This window comes from Lepisma saccharinum, chromosome 18, assembly GCF_977018435.1.
Source record: "Lepisma saccharinum chromosome 18, izLepSacc3.1, whole genome shotgun sequence".
Classification (NCBI taxonomy): domain Eukaryota; kingdom Metazoa; phylum Arthropoda; class Insecta; order Zygentoma; family Lepismatidae; genus Lepisma; species Lepisma saccharinum.
Window position 1 is genome coordinate 19,752,474 of NC_139246.1, and position 22,859 is coordinate 19,775,332.

The 22,859-nt window shown below is 38.6% G+C and overlaps 1 protein-coding gene across 2 annotated transcripts; it reads left to right on the forward strand.

The window, feature by feature from the left end:
• The first annotated feature begins 6,501 nt into the window (after nt 1–6,501).
• Nucleotides 6,502–20,905, forward strand: LOC146002441 (ubiquitin-conjugating enzyme E2-18 kDa). Of its 2 annotated transcripts, none has more exons than XM_083140275.1 (4): nt 6,502–6,579; nt 7,872–7,967; nt 12,498–12,684; nt 19,052–20,905. In XM_083140275.1, exons 1-4 carry the CDS (start codon nt 6,553–6,555, stop codon nt 19,204–19,206), a joined length of 465 nt encoding a protein of 154 aa, XP_082996401.1. In that variant the 5' UTR covers nt 6,502–6,552; the 3' UTR covers nt 19,207–20,905. The 2 variants fall into 2 exon arrangements, with proteins under 2 accessions (XP_082996401.1, XP_082996402.1); XM_083140276.1 differs by lacking the exon at nt 6,502–6,579 and adding an exon at nt 6,791–6,815.
• Nucleotides 20,906–22,859: the final 1,954 nt, after the last annotated feature.

Here is a 22,859-nt window from a genome sequence, read left to right on the forward strand (position 1 = left end):
GTTTGCCCCCCTGGAAAAAAATACCTTCCTTGCCCCTCCCTGGAAAAAATCCTGCGGACGTCCATGACTGTATATCACTGATTTTGTCAATTCAATCGTGGCCGTCGTTCGCTCAATAACGAATCTAAAGAAGGCCGTCCAAAATCGGTTGTTGTGCCAGAAAACATTGATGCTGTGCTAGAACTGATAATGCAAGATCGTCATGTGACATATCGTGAGATTGAGGCATCCCTGGGCATTAGTATGACTAGCATACATAAGATATTGCATGAACATTTAGCCGTGAGGAAGATTTGTTCTCGTTGGATCCCGCATAATTTGACAATCGCTCAAAAAAAGGCTCGTGTCGATTGGTGCAAACAAATACTCACAAAATACAATCGTGGTGCTTCAAAAGCCGTGTATAACATCTACACAGGTGACGAATCTTGGATCTATCATCTATGCATATGAGCCCGAAAGCAAACAGCAGTCGACGGTGTGGGTGTTCCAAGATGAGCCAAACCCAACAAAAGTTGTTCGTGCAAGAAGCACTTCGAAGCAAATGGTCGCCTGTTTTTTTTTTGTTTTTTTTGGAAAAATGGACATGTGGCTACAGTGCCACTAGAGAATCGTAGAACCGTCAATTCTGAATGGTACACAACCATTTGTTTGCCAGAAGTCTTTGGGGAAATCAGAATGAACAACCAGCGACGCAGGATCATTCTTCACCATGACCATGCGAGTTGTCACACATCGGTCCAAACAACTCAGTATTTGACCGGTAAAAACATTGAATTGATGGGTCATCCGCTGTATAACCCTGATTTAGCACCCAATGATTTATTTTTGTTCCCGTTTGTGAAGAATAAGCTACGTGGTCAACGATTTTCGACGCCAGAAGAAGCGATTGATGCGTTCAAAATACATGTTTTCGAGATACCTCAATCCGAATGGACAAAGTGCTATGAGAATTGGTTCAAACGTATGCAAAAGTGCATCGATCATCATGGAGAATATTTTGAAAAATAATAAAACCATTTTCAATTATACATATTTTTATTTGTTTGTTATTCCGGATACATAAATAGCAACCCTCGTATATAGGGGAAAGTGGGGGAATTGTGCGCACCTAAGCAATTTTCATTATATTTGGAAAGGTTTTGCTTGAGAAAATATGAAATTTAGCTTAATACTTTTTCATTCTTTCTCCTTTTGAATGAAATAATTATAATTGAAAGAAAACAGTGTGTACGTGAGTAATGCATCATGTAATGCAAACCTGCATTTGCGCACAATTCCCCAACCTATGGGGTAATGATACGCAAGGGTAGGGCAATGGTGCGCATTAATAAATAGTTCAGCAAATAAAAATGTATGTAGTTATATATCAGATTAACAACATATAAATTGAATGTGTTAAAAGTGGTTGCCTTACAATTGTAGAAGGCAATTGAATTGCTGTTTCAATATTTAAAATTGGAAGAAAATTAATGGGGAAGACGATGTTATTTTCGATTACAAAAATCACACACGTAATTGTTGGCTGTATCGACACCAGTACACTCTGCATGGCTCCATTCACAGCAAGAAACACATCGATACCATAATTCACCGTCTTTCCCAAAATCACCACAAATTCCGCAACGTTCATTAGTGTCTTGTACAATCAAAGCACTGCCTTGTCCGCTTTCTAAGTCTACGTCATCCAATTCATCGTCATCAAAAACAATTTCTTGATCCTCGGTGTCCGACTCAGACGACTCTGAAAGTTGCCTTTTCCTTATCAGCTTCTTCTTGATGCTTTTCATTCCACACGGACGTTTATGGTGTCGCGTTATTTTGTCCAACTTCTTCTTACTTCCTTCTTGTTTCTTCTTTTGGGCCTCTTCTAACTTACGTTTAATGGGCGTACTGGTCAAAATTTCTGAATGTTGTTTTGCTCGCCTAGAATTCTTTACAGTTTTGGTATCATTCCCTTTTCCTTGACATAATACCATTGGGACAAAGGGAAGGAAAGAGTTTGTCCCTGCAGCAGATGTTGAAGGCACATTATTATCAGGATTTGGATGGATGATTTCTTCCACTAAGTCTTCATCTGCACTGTTCGGAATGCCACATGATTTGTTCGAACTTTTAGGAGAGGAAGAATCTTTGTTTTCTTCCACTAAGTCTCTATCTGCACTGTTCGGAATGCCACATGATTTGTTCAAACCTTTAGGAGAGGAAGAATCTTCAGCGATAACAAGTGTAACGTCCTGAACAGGAGCAAAATCATGATCCTGAAACTTGTCGGGATTAAAGGGAAATATTCCTGTAGAGCGGAAACCTGAAACAGCTTTCTCCATTGTTGCAACTTTTATGAAAGCATGATTTAGGAGTTCAGCCAAATCATATTCTGTCACCCTCTCATGGCCAGTTGTAGTTAAATAAAGATGATATTCCCTGTACAATGCATTTTTCAATGGACTGAAAAATGTTACGTCGAGCGGCTGCAACCGGTGTGATGTGTGCGGTGGCAGAGATACCATATGAATGTGGTTATTCCTGCAGAATTCATAACTCTCAATTGAAATATGGCTTGCATGGTTATCTAAAATAAGCAGCACTGGGTCACTTGCTGCGGGTTTTGCAGATTTGTGGAAGTGAACTAGCCACTCAGTGAACAATTCTGCGTTTGTCCAACCATTTTTCGAACACTTGTAAGAACACCCGATAGGACCATTTCTTTGTAATTCAGGTGTCATACGTTTCCGCGGATAAATCAGCATTGGAGGAATATAAGATCCAGCAGCGTTGACAGCAAAAACACCAGTTATTGTGCGCCCTTTTTCTGCTGAAGTAGCAGCACCAATCCTCTTCATACCTTTCGCAGCGTAAATCTTCGGGCACTTCTTTGGGACGACCGTTATTCCTGTCTCATCCATGTTGTAGATTTGCCTTGGCTCAAATTTGTATTCATCCATAACTTTCTGAAGATTTGAGAAAAATAGCTTCGTTTCTTCTTCATTGAATGCAGTAATTCTATTTAAGCTTGTTCCTTCGGGTTGTCGTAGAGTTACATCGGGATTTCGTTTTTAAAATCCGTACAGCCAGTCTTTACCTGCTAGAGCCTGTTCCATATTGAAAGAATGTACAATTTCGTGATCTTCTGCATATCTAAATGCTATGCGTCTTAATTCTTTCGGAGTTAACCCGTAGAATAACTTTGCCAGTGTCAGAACATAGTCCTTCAATTCACTTTCCACTTCAACAGAAAACGTTGATTTTCTTCCAAGCCGGGTTGGAGTAGGCAGATCACGATTTTCTACAAGCTTTTTCCGTAAAGTAGACTCAGGTATGTTGAACCATCTGCCAACTTCCCTTATTTTTCTTCCTTCATTTTTGATAGCGTCCAGAGCGTTTTTCAGATTACCCTGAGAGTAGGAGTTCTTTTGATTTTGATTTTGAATTTAAAATTTTGGGAGCGTCAGCACTTAGGCTATTTTGCTCCCGTCACATTATACGGGGACCAGCCCCATATCATTACAAATAACAACTCTAGCGTTGCATAACTAAAAATGTTAAAATGTTCTGACTTCTGTTAAAAGCTGAGGCCGTAAACGGGCACTCAGCACACACAAGGACAACAAACAGGACAACACACACAAAATTATATTGGCCATAGTGCCAGTCGCCAGAGCCTCGTTAGTCTTTAGTCCAGGGTGCACTACGTGGAAGTGAGGTTGACTTTTGGGCGCCTACGTGGAAGGTCACCCCTTACACCCCGAGTAGGAGTTCTTCTCAGTTTTTCTGTTGTAATTTCGTGGCATCTGTGAACAAAATAAAAACCTGGGTATTACTACTTGTTTCACCTTTAATGTCGTTTGGGGAAATTGTGCGCATTCAATTACATATACGGGGGAATCGTGCGCACCCTTTCTCCGAAGCGCACCATTGCCCCACACCAACCTTACAAAAAATTTACTTTCTAGAAAAAAATATAAAAACGTTAATCTCGTAACAAGTAGACACGTGTATAGACATGATCATGCACTATCGAAACAAGCATAGTTCAAAACACTAGAGTAAAAATTTAAGACATACCTCCTTATTTTCGTCAACAGCAAAATAACAACAATGGACACAAAAACAAACATCCACTCGCTACACACAACACAATACAACTGGCGCGAAAAGCCCAATGTAGTAGTATTTCCTGAGACGCCCGCTAGCAAAGAGAATGGGATGTAATCCCATTCTCTTTGCCCGCTAGGTTATTCGCGATTAAAATTACCACCTGAGCGCTAGTGTCGCTTCCAATATGGCCGCTCTAAGTAGGATACATCTTTGTTTACATTCAGCAGTAGTACGTACAAAAGAGTAGCGTGTTGTCATGACTGGTATGGTAGAAAACGTTTAAATTACGCATTATTTTTAAATATTGCGAATGCGATGTGAATTTCAGGTACTCTAACAAACGTGAAGCTGTACTGAGAACGAAGCATTTAATTATGATAGGCAAAAATAACACGGAAAATGCAGACGAAACTACGTATACGCACTGGTTGTCCAAAGCAGTGCTGTATCATCTGCACGTCATGTAACTGGGGTTCTCGGAAATTATTTGAAAATAAAGGAATTGAAATTGACCTGTACTTGAAAAGCTGGGACAGGAGAAAATTGCGAACATATCGTTGCAGTTCTTTCTCGAAAGAGAAAGGCTGCTTTAATAATAATATTCACGATTTCATGACCAGGCTATACTCACTGAAAAAGGACATCGTACTGAATGAAACAGTAACATTAGCATATCCACTTTTTTTCTGGTTACATTTGACATTAATTCATTCTCAAACTATTTTCATCTTCTCTCTTAATCGACTTGCACCTGTTCCAAATTTCACACCGGTAATACTTGGACGCATTGGTTAAGACGCTTCATGATTTTTCGAAAAAAAAAGAAGCTTTATTTATAAAGTACAATTTAGAACTTTACTTTCATGGAAATATATATTTATCTCTCGATAAATAAAGTAATCAGACTCGTGCATTCTTCGTAATTTCTTGCCGAATTACAGTGTTATATCCCCCATACCAATTTTCTGTCAATTACGTTTTCCCTGATTTATTAACAAATTTCATTTTGTTGATTCCACGGGGTGGAAACACATGAAAACTTTTAATTTGTTCTGACCCATAAAACTATTTAGAGCAAAAAAACAAAAACAAAAAAAACCTGAACAGTAGACCTTACTTTCTCGGATATTCACCATGCTTTAAACGACTTCAACACAACGTATCCTACTTAGAGTACTTCCTGAAAATCCCGGCAGATGGCACATCGGTTAATTTTAATCGCGAATAGCATGAATCGAAAGCTCATTCTCTGGCTTGTACCTTCGGAAACGTGGTGCGCACGATTCCCCGCCGCGCACGATTCCCCCACTTTCCCCTACACACACCCATCAATGCAATAAAACTTAAACAGTGAGATAAAATTAGGTTTCTCTTTCCCGACTGAACTTTCATGAAGGCTCTTGCTCCCCATAATTAAAGGGTCTGGGCACGCCTATGCTAAAGATAGGCCTAATAGTATTTTGTCTACCCCATGGAGAGGGGCGATATTTTTGGAGGAGCTCGCTAATTCTATCTTTTTCTGGCCTTAGAGATATCAAAATTAGCTATTAGTTTTGGCGATTAAGGGGAGTAGGGGACAGTTGCCCTTAATTTGTGTACTTTTGCCCCATCATTATGGCCTCTCAATGCTAAGCCTTGTATACCAAGAGAAAGTAAGTTGTTCTTGCCCCCAATCGCCTATGAATACGTAATGTGTTATGAAGCCATAAATTGAATCTGTCGCACTATGAAGCCAGTTTTGGTTAACAGAAAACTGCAGCGAATATTTGGTTTGCTCATGTTTGCATGTTATGTAGTAAGTTGCAGTAGTGGCGATTAGGGGCGAGATGGGCAATTGCCCTCCAATTTTTGTCACATTTTCTCCCCCTACTATTGCCTTTTAATGCTAAGCCTTGTCTACCAAGTGTTGTGTAACAATTTGTGATAACTATTCGAATTGGGTTTGAATTTTATTGCTCGCCGTCGCCCACAAACACTATTTAAGCGCATATGAATCTATATTCTGACATTTCAGAATAAATTATTTATTCTATGGTGCTAGATTAGCTTTTTCCATTTCGAAATTTTGAAAAAAAAAAAAGATATATCGACCGTTTAATAGGCTATTACATTCAAATAAAAATCACTTAGCACGTATTTACCCAAACAATTTTCGGAGGTTTATGATGAATGTTTTTGGGGATACTGAGTCCACTGGGGGTGGGCCCACTGGGTCGGCGTATTATACACTTACCGGGAAAAAAATGGAATAAACTAAAGCATATATTTATTTCCAGTAAATTGTAGAACTATAATATATTTTAAATATGAATTAGTAATTAACAATGTAGGTAAAGTAACAGTAAAATAAAGCAAACGATAACTTTTGTCGCACATGCGAAATCACATCACACCAATAAGAACGCGAAATTTCTGTGGAATCATGTTGCACCCAACACGAATTTCATATCCAAGATGGCGGCGACCAGGAGGTTGCAAAAGGTTAGTGGCTTGTAATATATGATATTTTGCCTTTGTTGCTTACGAAAGTGATAATTTCTTTTTATTATATATATTTGTCTGGATCGCAAGGAATTGGCAAATGAAATGAAATGCTTTGTATGGGCTATTTATTGTATTTTGTAGCATTTGCCAAGTTGGACATCTTTGCCACAAAGCGGAAGTCACAGACAAAGTAGATTTAATTATACGGATCCTTGCCAATTATGGTTACGTAGGTATTAAAGAGTACTCATTAATGTTCTTAAACCAGAGATTAGTATTGTGGAAAATAAGAGAGGATAAGGAGTTGCAAAGTCATTACATGGTTATTACCGGATCAACCGGCATTTCTGACCAGCCATACTTTTAATTCTTACGTGCAAAATAAGGTAATTCGAAAATATGAAATGAGAATTTTATGTATTTTCACAGCAAGAATAACAGTTGATTCCATTTTGAACTTTAACCTTTGTTAATGCCTAATGCATCAGACCAGTAGAAAGTTACCAATATTGTTATTTCAGGTTTCACAATTCATTGATAATTTTCGTATGATCTATATTTTCTTCTTTATCACAGTATTTTATAGTATTATTGCTCGCTCACAGAAGTCGATTGTCATATCAACTACAATTTTGCCTTGCACGTGTTCAGAGTGACCGCAGTTCGCATTTGTGGTTTTCAAATTCCGTTAACGCCACTGAAAAATCACGCTTCTACCCCGAAGATGAGAGTGACGTTAGCTCTAGAAAGCTTGGAATCATTTCCAAAATTCACGTGGTCAATAAGCCGAGAGAATCTCTTCCTGGCTCATTTTTTTAGTGTTTGTGTAACATTTACTACATTTAAAGTTAGAGACCTTAAAACCAATGTTGAAAAACGTTCATAAAAATGTTCATTGAACATAAGTTTGTAGTTGAAGGTGAAGGGATGTAGAGGTTGTTTGTCACATTTAGGCAGGTTGGGGAGATGGGATTTTTCTTATTTTCCTATTATTTTCTAACACTTGGATTTATTGTGACTATGAGGTTGAACACAATGATGCTTTACCCAGAGTTTGAAACCTGTAATTTCTGGCTTCATAGCCTGTTATGCTGACCACTTTGCCATGCATAGTGTGGCTACATTTTTGCTGTGGCTGTTGTCATTTGTAGTGTGCCTCCGCACATAATTCTCAACCTTTGTACTTTTGTTTTCTCTGTAACTTACTGGTGCCCAAAAGAGAGAGACTAAAAACCTAGGGGTAAAAGTTACTTCAAAGTTACTAAAAATGTTTATATCTTTATCAACAGGAACTGCAGGATATCCGAACCTCAGGGATGAAATCATTCCGAGAGGTCCAAGTAGATGAGCAGAACATCTTGAATTGGCAAGGTCTCATTGTTCCAGTAAGTACAATATTCAATAGTAGTTGTCTGTAACCCAAATTATTAAATCATGTGTGTTTGTTCTTAAGTGTTTTTCAACTTTGAGAGTAAAATCATCGATCCAAGTGGCATCAGTAGATTGTTAAGGGTTATAATTTGAATTTAAAAGTGCAGGCTCTTTAAATATGATGATTAGGGCTCGGAATTTGAAGACCTATAATAAAAAAAATAATTTAAAAAAGGGCTTAAAAATGGGAAAAAAAGGACGTATAAATGTGATCCAAATTAATTAATAACCAGTTTTAATTACATATTTAATTAATAAAAAAAAATTGGTGGTATGGAACACACAGTGCAAAAAAAACTGAAAGCTTCAAAACAAGAGAAAGTTGCCACTTACAGCGTGACCTTCCAGACAAGTTGCTTCAGTCATCCAAAAAAAAATATTTTTTTTCTTTACTACAGAAAGGATGTTTAAGAGGTGATGAACTGATGATGATTCGAATTGAAAATGGGCAGTAAAAACGTAGTCGAAAGAAGGTGAAGTTGCAAGAAAAAGCGTACTATCCTTCGGACACCTATAACTTCTTAGTTTCGTCAATTTTTGACATTCGTATTTACCTATCTGCTTCGCGGAACATTCCGTGAATGGTTTTTGGAACTATCCATGCCGGAATCGGTGGGAAACTTAAACTAAAAAATTATTTTTGTTTGAAATTTTTGAGTCCAAATTTCCCACCGATTCCGGGCTCTGCCCCTGGGGTAATTGACCTACCGCCCCAACTGCTAACGTGGCCCCACCTTCGCTCCGCTCCGGCTCCCCGGCTTTCTCTATAGACTCCCTGTTAAAGGCATGTTAGACATTGGCTGGAGTCACCTGCCCCCTAATGAGCCCCAAACTTTTAAATTTGAAGAAATCCGTTTCCAGGATACGGAAAACTTAGAATGGTACTATTACAGTATAAGGGAAACACCTATAAATCATATTTTTTACGTTGCTAACGTACTATTTTGGGATGCGGAACATTTCCAAACTTGAAATAATGCATTTCTAACTAAGATAATGTCTGTTTCTTACATTTACGAGTACTTACTGTTACTTGCTATTTCGATTCTGTAACACATTATGGCGGGTGATTGTGTACTGGTTCAGTCCGTGTTGAGCGAGTGTTTTGTCAATTTATGCAGTGTTGCAACCTCGTTCACCGGAAAATACCTACTTTCGTGCCTGGATTTGAAATTATGCTAATACGTTGCAAACCATTGATGTTAGCCCCAAAAACCATTTTCCGTAAGGTTAGGTTAAGTTAGGTTAGGCAAGCATAGTTAAAAAAAAAAGTAAAAATACTAGGCACCTCATGTTCTACCGAAAACACGGCGAGGCTGAAACACTGACTATGGGGTTGCATCATCTTAACACACGGAACATTGTACTCTCATGCAGAAAGCAAATGGCGGCAGCAGAAACAGCGTGTCGGACACAGATTTTCGCAGAAAACTACATGTTTTCGCATTAAAATGGATCAAACCTAGATTCACGAACTTTCACAATGCTACAGAAAATGATTTCCGTAAGTACTTTCTCCTGTAAATTTGAAGAAATCAGTTTCCCTTATACTATAATGTTACCCTTAGAATTTCACACGAAAACACCTTCCTGATGTTAGACAATACTACAGGAACTTATTATGGTAAGTAGTTTCTTCTGTAGAAATGAAGAAATCTGTCTGACGGATAGTAAACTAGTACCCAAAAAAAAAATGCGGAAAGAGGCAATAAAAAACAAATAAACCCCACCTTTTTCTGGCCTACAATGACCCAAAATGAACATATATTATGTTGGGCCTAGTTTTCGGACACTAAGAAAAGAAAAAAAGGATTTTTTCTCAACTTCCGAGCCCTAATGATGATATATACAAAGTCATTGTTGAATAAGAAAACTCTGTTGTAACGGGTTGATGTTTGGTTTATTCCGAGTGACAGCAGAAACCTTGTGACACCCAATGTTCACAAGAAGCCACACACTCCATATCACAGGGGGCCTCCCTGCTGGCGTAGTGGTAACATTGTTGCCTTGTAATCAAGGGGTCCCGGGTTCCATACCCAACAGACACACTTAGCACAATGGTTCAGATGTCACTTAAAACTGTAGCATAAATTGAACTTGAAACACAACAATTCAATTATCTGTATCACAGATGACCTCAACACATAATCATCTATAAAGTACAACATCATGAAGCACAAGCAGTACACCACAGGACATTGTCTACAGTAAATTTCCCACCCTAGCTTCACTAACATCATTGCAGAATAACCACATGTAAACCACTAATATGCAAAAAAAAAAAAGGTAAAGTGTTCCCCTGTGCATAGCACAACGCCATGAAGGCGTATAGGGGGTGTGGGGGTAACGCCCCACACTTTCTTGATCCGGTCGTGAGTGGGGGTGATGTGATCAGCATCACGCCCCTGACCGCCTTTACCCCCCAGGGTTTCCCCCAGGTACCCATGTTATTCGACGCTGGGTAGGCGCCGGGGCCGCTTCCACCGTTAGAAAAGTTCCCGGATTTGAACCGGCCGGGGATCGAACCCGGGACCTTTAGCATGGTAGTCAGACGCGTTACCGACTGAGCCACCGCGGCCATCTTTATAATATATGCTGAAACGTAATATGCAGCTATCTTTCCAATACATTTCCTATTCTCTCATAAGTTATGACCAGGGGCCTGGACTTTGTCCTATAAAACTGTAAAATATATGTGTAATTACATCATTAAAATTGAAAATATGTCCTGAAAAAATGCAGAAATATTCCCAGTAAAGCCAGAGATATGCACGACAGTACTTTTGAATTTCTCATTATGCGGGAAGTCAGTATATTTCAGGGAAGGTAAACTAGGCTGAGTGTGGGGTATTAAATGGAGTCAGAATCCCTTTAACCGAAAAATGTAGTTGAAAAATAAAGTTTACTATTATGTCAGATGTACACCTTTGTGGAAACTAAAGCATAATTGGCAGCTTGCTACAGCTCTGGCAAATTAGTCAATCAATACACAGACAACTTTTTTAGGCAGATTTTGATGTTTTGCCGTGTCTAAATGCTGCAATACTGAAGACCTGTTCGAATTTCCTACCCAGGTCTCGCACAACTTGCAAGACAATCTTGTCTGTGGAGAACACATCACTCCCAAATTCTGTAACATAGCCCCCTAGTCTCACCGCAAGATTCCTTTACAGCAAGCATTCTATTCACTCGCACTGTTACGTGCCTGGCTTAAACGACAAGTGATCTTGAAACTCCTGTACTCGATTGCCGATAGAGTAGGGCTGTAATGTACCTAATTTTGTTTTTACTTTTGACTGATTGTTGAGAGAAGCGTAAAGAAATGAGAACGAGAACAATTGTAACTTGTTTACTTCCTGCCTGGTGATTCTCGTGCCCACATAACAATGGCTGAGAACATGATCCCTCAACATTGTTCGCAGGGCTATGAATTGTCGGCGGGATAAAAAGAAGGGAGGATTATTGTAGGGTTGCCAGATTTTTAAAATAAAAAAAAATGGGACACACAGATTATATAGGCATGGATATAGTTAAATTAATTTTTTATAACATTTTGACAAAATATATTAATATTTGAGTGAACTTGGCATTAAGAGGACATTTTTTCCAATGCATTACTACAAAATTCAGAACATGACTTATTCACTTATTTCTTTAGCTAAATACGGGACAAATAGGCATCTCTAGAATATTTTCCGGGATACCGGGACATTTCTTTAAAAGAGGAGAAGTCTATCAACTCTAAATTTTTGTTCTGTACTAGTTGGTAAGAAAAGACTGCATGTGCTTCTAATTTCTTTGTCCGTAATTTCCTTATCATGCCATCGATAATATAAACCATCTGTTGCACTAAAGGTACAAAGAATAAATTATAAAGTAACCGATTGCATGCAAGACAATTACAAAATTATGCAGAAATATATCTTATTATGAGAAAATTGAAGAAATATGTTGTAAAAATGTGAAATTGGTAAAATATGTCAAAATATGCCTTATCAAGTTCATCTATTTCAACTGATTTTCAACAGATACATATGGATCTCATCCCAGTATTTGATAAGATGCCAAATTAAAAATATGTTATAACAAAAAGTCCTGGGCTGTAGTTATGACACATAAAAGCAATAACATTGTGTAAAATAAGACTCCAAATTACAGTTCCTAATTCCCAAAAACAACTCATTTCATATGAAGTTTACAAAAATGTAATGACATGATAAATAGTCCACATAAAACATCTCTGTGCACTAAAAATAATAGAAATTGATGCGACATGTGGGCATAAGGGGGTCACCAAATGCTAACACAGCATGTTTACCGTCTTATTATGGATAGTGTCACTGAAGTCGATAGTATTCGTTCAGATTTTCTGTTTGAAGTATATTATCCACATATTGTCAATGCAAATGTTGGTTCTATTATGTGATACATGTGCTATAAGTAGCCTTGTATAAAATAATTAAATACATTACTTTCATTTCTAGGACAATCCTCCATACAATAAAGGTGCCTTCCGAATTGAAATAAATTTTCCAGCAGAGTATCCTTTCAAGCCACCCAAAATTAACTTCAAGACAAAGATCTACCATCCAAATATTGATGAGAAGGGCCAAGTATGTCTACCTATAATTAGTGCGGAGAACTGGAAACCTGCTACCAAAACAGATCAAGGTAAGCAAATTAATTGTAGTGTTCATTATCATCAGGGTTGTTAAAGGTCCAGGAACCCATACATTCTAATCGGTTCTGTTGGGTTCCGTAACAGGACTGGAACAATGTTAATTTGGTCCAAGTTGCATGTTGTTTCATCTCTATGTAACTTGGACTGTATTTAACCGATCCTAACTGAAGCTTCCGAACCGTATTTTAATAGTTTCAGAAAAAAAAATGTTTGTGGACTGTATTTAAATTGTATTTAAGGTTCCTAAACCAAATTGAAATGCTTTACAGTTAAAAAGGTTCTTTACAGTCCAGAACTCATTTACGTTTGCTGATTTTCTCTGCTCGACTGGAATTGAATTAATTTAAAATCCCTTCTCTTCCTTTCCCTTATGCCGTTAAGCATCTGGTACATCCTTCTGTCCATCTCATCCACTCCGTCCGGTCTCGACTCATTCTTCTCATTTCGTTCTTAGTTTTTCCATATTTTAGTCCTATTGTTTCAATTCTATCTTCCCATATACAACCTTGGTGACAATGAAGTTCGACCAGAAAGGAATACGTGATTAAATGCACATGGGCATAGGCGGTGGAATGGGTGACCCGCAGAAGTGACGCATGTGTGTAAGAGGAGGCATGTGAGCAGGCAAGAATCATGATCCCAGCATGTTGCACCCAAGATCACGTAAAGAACGAAAACGGGGAACTATACGCATGACAATGAACTTCGACCAGGCACCAGACCCGAGCATGACGTCACGGACACGATAAGGGAGTCCGCCGTATATAAGCGCGTGCTGTGCACCGAGGAACCGCAGTGCATCATCACCATGGCCAGGGGCAAACCTATTGACAACACCGTGAGGAGAAGAGTGGTGGAGTTGCAACGGGATGGACTCAGTGAACGGGAAATAGGGTGCCAACTGAACTTACCCAAGTCAACCGTCCACTGCATCATCAAACACCACCAAAATACGGGTACTACAGAGCCAGGTAAGGCCCCCGGTCGAAAAAAGCCTGCTGAGCGTGCGTGACCTACGGATATTTAGGCGCTATATCCAGACCAACAATCGTGTTTCTGTGGCCGAATTACGACTGTGGACTCGAGAACACTTTCACATTGAAGTGTCAACCAGAACCATTCACCGTTACCTACAGCGATGCGGTTACCGAGTGTACAAGGCGAAACGTAAACCCTTCCTTTCCATGTTGAACAAAGGCAATCGAGTACACTGGGAATGAATGTACCGGGGATGGACATTTCGGCAGTGGAACAGGGTTTTGTGGATGGACGAATCCATTTTCAATGTTGTGTACGGGAAAATACGGAAAACAGTCATTTGTCGGATGGGGGAACAGAATGAAGCAAAATGTTATGCACGTCCGGTACAGAAACCTGCATCAGTGATGGTATGGGGATGCATGACAGCATCTGGGGTTGGCCCACTACACGTCTGTGAGGGCATTGTGAATGCACACGCCTATACACCCATACTGGAGCGGCTTCTTCCCACAGTGCGAAGGCACCTGTTCCACAGGCGGCGTCTCATCTTTCAACACGACAATGCCAGGCCTCATACAGCGCGGCTGACAAGAGAATGGTTGACTCGCCATCACGTGCGAACTCTGCCATGGCCACCATCGAGTCCCGACCTCTCGCCCATTGAGAATGTGTGGCGTGTTCTTAAGCGACGTGTGCAACAGAGGGGACCCACGACAGTGGCTGCTCTTATCGCCTGCCTGCAGGAGGATGGCACCGCATCGATGTGGAATACCTTGAACGACTCGTCCGCAGCATGCCCCGACGCATTGCCATAGTTATTCGCTGACGGGGCGGCGTCACACCATGGTAAACAGGATCCCCTCTAACAGTGGTCGAACTTCAATGTCACGTGTAGATGGACGAAAATGTTTTATTTTGTGTGGACACCATACATTGCTGCGTTGCAGCGGAAATTTATGTTTTCCTTTGTTCTATGTAGCCTGCTGAATAAAATATGTTCAGCATATGCATGTGTTCTCCTTCTTTCACAACGCACTCCTATATTTGTGACTGGTCGAACTTCATTGTCACTAAGGTTGTATTTCTTGGCCTGCCTCTTCCTACTCTACCCTCAACCCTCATCTCAATCATTTGCTTGGCTTTCCTATCTTCATTCATTCTATTTACATGTCCATACCACTTCAGCTGGCGTTCCTCTACTATTTCAGTCATTGTCTTCTTTTGTTTTACCTCTTCTCTTATTCTCTCTTCGAGTTTTCCCCACTGTTCTTCTGAGATATTTCATCTCTATTGCTTGAAATTTACTTAGATGTTTATCTTGGAGTGCTAAGCTTTCTGTGCCATAGCCCATGATGGGAACTACAATTTAGTTGTAGAGTTGCGTTTTTGTTTTTGTACTGATCTGCTGATGCTGCCTTCTTTGTCCTATTCATTATCTCTTGATCAATTTTCCCACTGCTACTTATGATGGTTCCTAAGTATTATATGTTTCAACTTTCCCTAGTTGTTTCCCTTCGCATATTATAGCGGTGGCTCAGTCGGTAACGCGTCTGACTACCATGCTCAAGGTCCCGGGTTCGATCCCCGGCCGGTTCAAATCCGGGAACTTTTCTAACGATGGAAGCGGCCCCGGCGCCCACCCAGCGTCGAATAACATGGGTACCTGGGGGAAACCCTGGGGGGTAAAGGTGGTCAGGGGCGTGATGCTGATCACATCACCCCCACTCACGACCGGATCAAGAAAGTGTGGGGCGTTACCCCCACACCCCCTATACGCCTTCATGGCGTGGTGCTAAGCACAGGGGAGCACTTTACCTTTTTTACCTTTATATTATATTCAGGGCTTCATTTTCCTTGTCCTCTTTAGTCACCCGCATAATCTTACCCTTTTTTATATTAATCTTCATGCCTTTCCTTTTAAGTTCTTCATACCATTCTTCCACTGCTTGCTGAAGTCTCTCAGGTGTATCTGATATCAGTACGATATAATTGGCATATAATAGTGCTTGGAGATATACTGGCCTTAATATCCACATACCTATTTTCGTTCTATGTGTTTGTGGTTTGCATATTTTAGCAATTTCGTCTAAAAAGACATTAAATAGGATTGGACTGAGGCTGTCTCCTTGTTTTATGCCTTTCCTAATGTCGAGTTCGCCAGAGAGATAAAAAGGTTCTTTACTACAGTCCAGAACTCATTTATGTTTGCTGATTTTCTCTCCTCAACCGGAATTGAATTAATTTAAAATCCCTTGACATTTAACAAACCTTATTATCATGTCCATCTATTTTTTTAAATGCCACATTCCAACAGAAAAAATGAATGAGTGGAATTGTTACATGCTTGCAGTTCATCAAGACTGATGGATGAGGATCAAAACAATGCCTCAGCGACAAAATATTATGAAAGTTGTTGGCCTTATGCAATTAACGTTTGTCATTGTTGGATGGTGACACCCTGTGTATTTGTTTTATTATAAAAAAAAAAAAAAAGGTAAAGGTAAAGTGTTCCCCTGTGCATAGCACCACGTCATGAAGGCGTATAGGGGGTGTGGGGGTAACGCCCCACACTTTCTTGATCCGGTCGTGAGTGGGGGTGATGTGATCAGCATCACGCCCCTGACCGCCTTTACCCCCCAGGGTTTCCCCCAGGTACCCATGTTATTCGACGCTGGGTGGGCGCCGGGGCCGCTTTCACCGTTAGAAAAGTTCCCGGATTTGAACCGACCGGGGATCGAACCCGGGACCTTGAGCATGGTAGTCAGATGCGTTACCGACTGAGCCACCGCTAATAAATATAATTAGCTGTGCATTATTTTTAATACAATGCTTGTACTGTATCAGTTGGTAAATGTTTGCATAACAAATACTGTGTAATAAGTGGCAACAATTCTAAGTTGTAAAAGAAGGTCAAAATCAGTAGCAGAGCTGTTATCTCAGAATTATTATTTCTGTCAATATAAGGTACAGTATGTAACATTGTTATTCGTACACATAGAATTTCCGAGGAAAAAATGTCATATCTACTAGTATAAATGTAATAATTTTCATATGTACCTGGAAATTAATGTTAATGAAAGTTTCACCAAGAAATGTCAATAAAAATGTATGTTCAGAGTGTATAAACAGATCATATAATTTGTGTGAAAAGAGAAAAACACCCCGTTTCATGCAACATTGTTATTCGTACAGGTCAGAGTTTCAATCTTCCTCGCATACAGCGCCACCGCTATTCTGGCGATTTCGTGCAGTTTCCAACTTTGTAACAAGTTTGAACATGCAGGTGCGCTCCCCGTCAAGTGGAATGCTGGCGTATTGTTGTAGGCCTATCATCTATCTGTCAGCATGTTCGAAATGGGCAAGGTGAAGGAATGTAGTTCCGATCTGAAAAATGTTGTTTTGGCCCTTAGAGGTTATTCGTTAAGAAAAATTGGACAAACAGTCAATAAATCACACTCCACAGTTAAAGACGTAGCAAACAAATGTAGAGAGGAAGGTTCAACACAGAATGTGCTGAGAAAACCAAAAGAGAGACTGTTGAATAAACGTGATGAACGCTTTATTTTAAAACCAGTGCGAGAAACCCTCCGACTAAGTGTTCCTCAGTTAAGACCGTTAGTAGAAAATGTTGCTGGCAAGATGATGTCCGATCAAACTGTCCGACGTGCCTTGTGGAAGCATGGATATCATGGCAGAATACCACGAAAGAGGCCGTATGTAAATAAGGTGAATCGCAGGAATAGACTTTCATTCGCGAAAGAGCACATCCACAAGGACCATGAATTTTGGGATAGTGTCATATAATCAGACGAGTCCAAGATTAATATATACGGGTCAGATGGGATAAATATGGTCTGGAGAAAATCAAATAAATGATCACATTAACACAGTTCCAACAGTTAAACACGGTGGTGGGTCATTAATGATTTGGGGCTGTATGTCATCCATAGGTGTTGGTACCATCCGTTTATTGATGGTAATGGATGCATATGTCTATTTGGACATATTGAAGAACAATGTAAAGCAGAGTGCCCAAAAAATGCACATGCCGCCTATCTACAGATTCCAACAAGACAATGACAGTAAGCATAAGATGCGAGTTAACATGAATTGGCTAATATGGAATGTGCCCAAAATACTACAAACACCAGCTGAAAGTCTAGACTTAAATCCCATTGAGCATTTATGGGCAATTTTGAAGAGGTGAGTCCATAAAGCAGGCGTCAAGTCCAAACAAGAGTTGAAAACTGTTGTGCAAGCCGAGTGGAATAAAATAAGCTCTGAAACATGTCAGAAACTGGTCAATTCTATGAAGAACAGGTGTCAAGCAGTAATTAAAGCCAAAGGATACGCATCAAAGTATTAGAACTGTCAGTCAATTTGCTCTGAATATAATTTTTTCTTTTATATTATTAAGTGTAGGAATAGAAAAGTTGTACAAAAAATGGCATGTTTCATTTAAATTATTATTGTCATTGGGTAAGATTTTATGTTCCTAATGATATTAGTTATTGAATTGTAAAGAAACAATTTCAAAAGTGTATTTCCTTTCAGATATTAAAGCATTTTCTTTGAGAATCCTTGGGTACGAATAAGAATGTTACATACTGTAGCTCACATGCATTAAACCAACTAATAATTGATGCTAATTGACCAATTTAAGTGAAAGCCTGTGGTTCGGGATGGAGATATTTTGGTTGGGATATGAAATGTTTGATACTTCCCAACACTTGTGATATCTATTTCTACATGCTTCTTTCCTTCTCGAGTGATGTTTATTGCATTTCTGGAATAAATCTGCCATTTCTAAGTAATTTATTTTTTCTTGTAGTTTAGGGTTGTTGCAGCAACACAATTTTTTGATGTAATGTTTCAGTCAAACATACTTCAAACTTCATCAGACATTGTTTACTAATGTTACGGTTACAACAATGGTATAAATTTAATGAAAACAAAAGGAAGCAGTTATGTAATGAATCCCGTCAAACCTGTTACATTTTTGATAAATTTATTCCATTGTTGTAACTGTAGCGTTAATCAAACTAAAAATGAATGTCTTTGTGTTCGCCTGAAATGTTACTTGCTTGTAATGAGTACATGAGAAATAATTCTATAATAATGCAAGCAATACATGCATAAAAGAAAAATTTATAGTGTATAAAACATAGAGAATTAACTATTTGGAATTTTCAGACTGTTCAGGATTCCGAAAAGTCAGAATTGGTATGGGAAAATTTCTTTCCAATCCCAGTCTTGGATTTTTGGGATCCCGCACACCTCTACTGTTGCGTAATGTTTAAAAAGTGGATATATAGTGTTTTAACAAATGAACCATTTTTTATAGCTATACAAGTAATGTTTTTTTTCTTTTTGCAGTGATACAGGCTTTAGTAGCACTAGTAAATGACCCAGAGCCAGAACACCCTCTCCGGGCTGATTTAGCTGAGGAATTTTTGAAAGACAGGAAGAAGTTTATAAAGAACGCTGAAGAATTTACAAAGAAGCACAGTGAAAAGCGACCCTCTGACTAAACTTGTGAATAACAAAGACTGTGATAAATTGTTTCAATGTAACCTGCCTGAAAGGGGATTGTCTACTACAGTTAACATTATTTAAGTGGAGAAGTGTTTGATAATGGTGCAAAAACGAACATGAAAAACCTACATAGATCTGTCTTGCGACACTTGTTTAGCTTGGAGAGGGGGAAAAAGAAGGTATAAATTATATGCTCATTAAGTTTTGGTTTGAGATTTGGGTCCCTCTCATTATTATTCAGATGTTGAAATATTGTGTTGGTTACGAAGTAGTTAACGTTTATTATTTTCCAAGGGTATTTGATTTATGTTAATTTTTTCTCCCTGATCTGATCTCAGTTAAATTTTGATAACTTGTAGTCATTTTGTCAGCTTTTTCCACATACAAACACAACATGTGTTGGTTAACTAAATGCAATAACCACTGGCTGCAAATAATGCAAAGAAATTTCAACACGCAATGTGGTAATGATAGGATATTGCAAAACATATGTTCATCGTAGGTAGAAACTGTACGTTTTTGACATATTGTGTTACATATTTTACTTATACGCTATGAATGGTTGAAGTACTCATTACTGCAAACACTGTACATCCATTAGTAATATTTTACAATTAAGCTAGAAGAATGGTTGAATGGTTGCAGATATAAAAAATTGCATTTATTGCTATTATGTGGTTGAAGTTTTTTTGGTAAATTACATATTATTTATGGTACTGTCAAGTTTCATAGTTATAAAATAAGAGTCAAAGCAAGTCAGATGTTAAATTATTGCTTCAGGAGAGTAGTTTTTCATTTTTTTAAACATAAAACTTGTTTTATTTGGACTGTTAATGGTATGGTTTTAAAAAGTGATTAGCATGGTGGATACCGTACATGTGTCCCATATTGTACAATAATTACTGCCAGGTTTAAAATATGAAACCAAAATCGTAATCTGATGAGTTTATTGCCAGTTGAAAAGGCCAAATTGTCTAGTTCAAGGTACTTTCTACAAGTAACACTGGCAAGAGTTGTACCACATTTTGACAAGAGTGCAAATTCTTGATACCTTTACCAAAGGCCACGTACATTCAGTTGTTTAGGATCGCATTTGCTGGTTATGCCAATGTTGAACGATTCACATTATCCTGTACATATATGATTATTGAAAAAAATCTGACCTTGTATATATTATAAAGTCACAAGTTGTCTTGGAATGTATGATCGGGTGAATGGTTTGCTTTTCTTTGTAGAGATACATTTTTCTAAGTAACAATCAGTTGTATGCAAGTGAATTGTAGTATGTGTGTGCGTGTTTGTCACGTACTTTTAACTTCGTACCACGTATTCAATACACTACTTACATGATGGAATACTTTATAAAAGAAAAAGTTCGGAATCTTTTCGCAGTATTTTTAATCAATATGCAACATGCTGATGAGGATCAGTTTGTGACGAAAATTAGTTTGGGAGTTAAATTGAGCTGCACATGTGTTGTTACACACTGCTCTGTGTTGGTTGCAAATATCAAGCATAACAATAGACCACTTGTTTATTATCTAGTAATGAATAAAAAAAATAATATTTGCTGTTGTAATTTTTCTCTTATTTTTCATTGTGTTGTATTTAATTTTGTGTTTTGTCTTTTATTGTACCAGTTTTCTTTACTGTATACCTTTTCAGATTTTTTTTAATTGCACACGAGAAATGAAAGACTGTATTCTTATTTTATCACCCAGTGTTGTTGGGTAAGGAATTTTACAACTAACGGTGTTGGAAACTTGTATAATTTCTCACCGAACATTGTGGGGATTGGATTGAAGATTAGGCACACACAGTAATTAAGATCTCTACGCTGGGAGGAACCAGGCAACATCGAAGACTACTGTGTTTCAAAGGCAACAGATCCCATTGTGGTAGGACTGGCAGAGATGATTCCACGCAGATAAAACAGCGACAGCGAAAAATCAGGTGAGGCCAGGCCCGCTCGGTAGCTCAGTGGTTAGAGCTATGCCAGAGACCCGGGTTCGAGTCCTGGTCGAGCCTGCATTTTCCGCTGAAAATTTCCACAGTACATCTCCTATGTGTGCCTAATCTTCAATAATCATGTTTTGTGCATGCCTGGGTAAAGCTGCTGTGGAAACAATTCACATGTTGCAGCCAAGTGTATGGGGACAATTGTTTATCCAGTACGCATGTATTTGAATGGCACAGGTGTTTCACATGAAGGATGGGTCAATTGAAGATAACGAGTATCCGGCTGCAGCAAGGACGGTGAGAACACCGGAATTGGTTGAGAAAAGGAGGACAATCATTCCTAAAGACCGAAATTAGACACTCTTACTGCTGTATTTTTATCTTCAGGTTATGAAATGTTTGGTGCAAAGATTAACACATGGTATGCCCGAGTATTGGGATGATGGCAACTGATGTCTGCTTCATGACAATGCCCCAAGTCACAAGACTGTGATTGAGAAGGACTTTTTGACCCAAAAGGGAATCTGTATATTGTTGCATTCTGCCTATTCACCAGATCTGGCCCTGTGATTATTTTCTGTTTCCTAAACTAAAATCTGCACTCGAAGGTTCATACTTTGATGACATACTGACAATCGAGGGCTACGACAAGGATTTTAAACAGCATTTCACAAAGTGAATTCCAGCAATCCTTCCATGCACTGGTAGGCAGGGTGCAATGGTGTGTGGATGCAGGAGGGTCTTACTTTGAATGATCCCAGCTAAGTAACTTTCTATGAACACTTGTTTATTTTTTACAGTGCCAGTCAAATTGCGACACTGTATGGCTCAGTGTCGTGAAGGCACATTTAGGGGATGTGGGGGTTGGGCTCCCACACATTCTTGATCTTGGCCATTTTAGAGGTATGTGAACAGCACCATACTCCAGCCACTTGCTTTATGCTGCATGGATAAGGCTGAAAAAAATTCCAACCTTTGATCACCCACGTGGCAGTCTGATGCCCTTCAGACTAGACCACAGCGGCTCTAATATGTATTCCAAATAAAATATTGTAGAGACTGGGTTGCCATGGTCACTCCAAAAGCTAGTGGTCTGCAGACCCCATCACACAGATATCATCGGTTACTTGATTTTGAAAAAGGGAAGGGTTGAAAGAAAATAAAATATTCACAGTACCTACTGGGATTAGAAGTCTACATGTTATAAAGGGTGTCCCAGAAATATTTTAGTTTTTAAAACTATTAAAATAAATTCTTAAATTTTTTGTATAAAGATAAATTTATTACCAAAAGAAAGCTTAACCTCTTAACTGGGTAATTTCCTCGTCGAAAGCCCAATCTGCCCTGGGAATTTTTGTTGATAAATTGATGAATTTCGTAAAACCAATATTTTAGTTAATATTTCTGTGCTCCATGGCATACCATTTAGGTATTGTTTATTCTTTTATTGGTCCTTGTACTTTTTACAATATGCGAGATTTACAACTACAATGATTACAATTACAATGGTTACAAAAGGAATGTTTATATTTAGTTCGGTTTAAAATCATCTATGTTTTACAATGTCGAAATTTCAAATGAAATGTTCACAAATATATTGTTTACAATTATAAAGTTACAATGTTTACAATTACAATGCTTTCAAATACAATAGTTACACCTAAAATAGTTCATAGTTTTAAACTTTTGT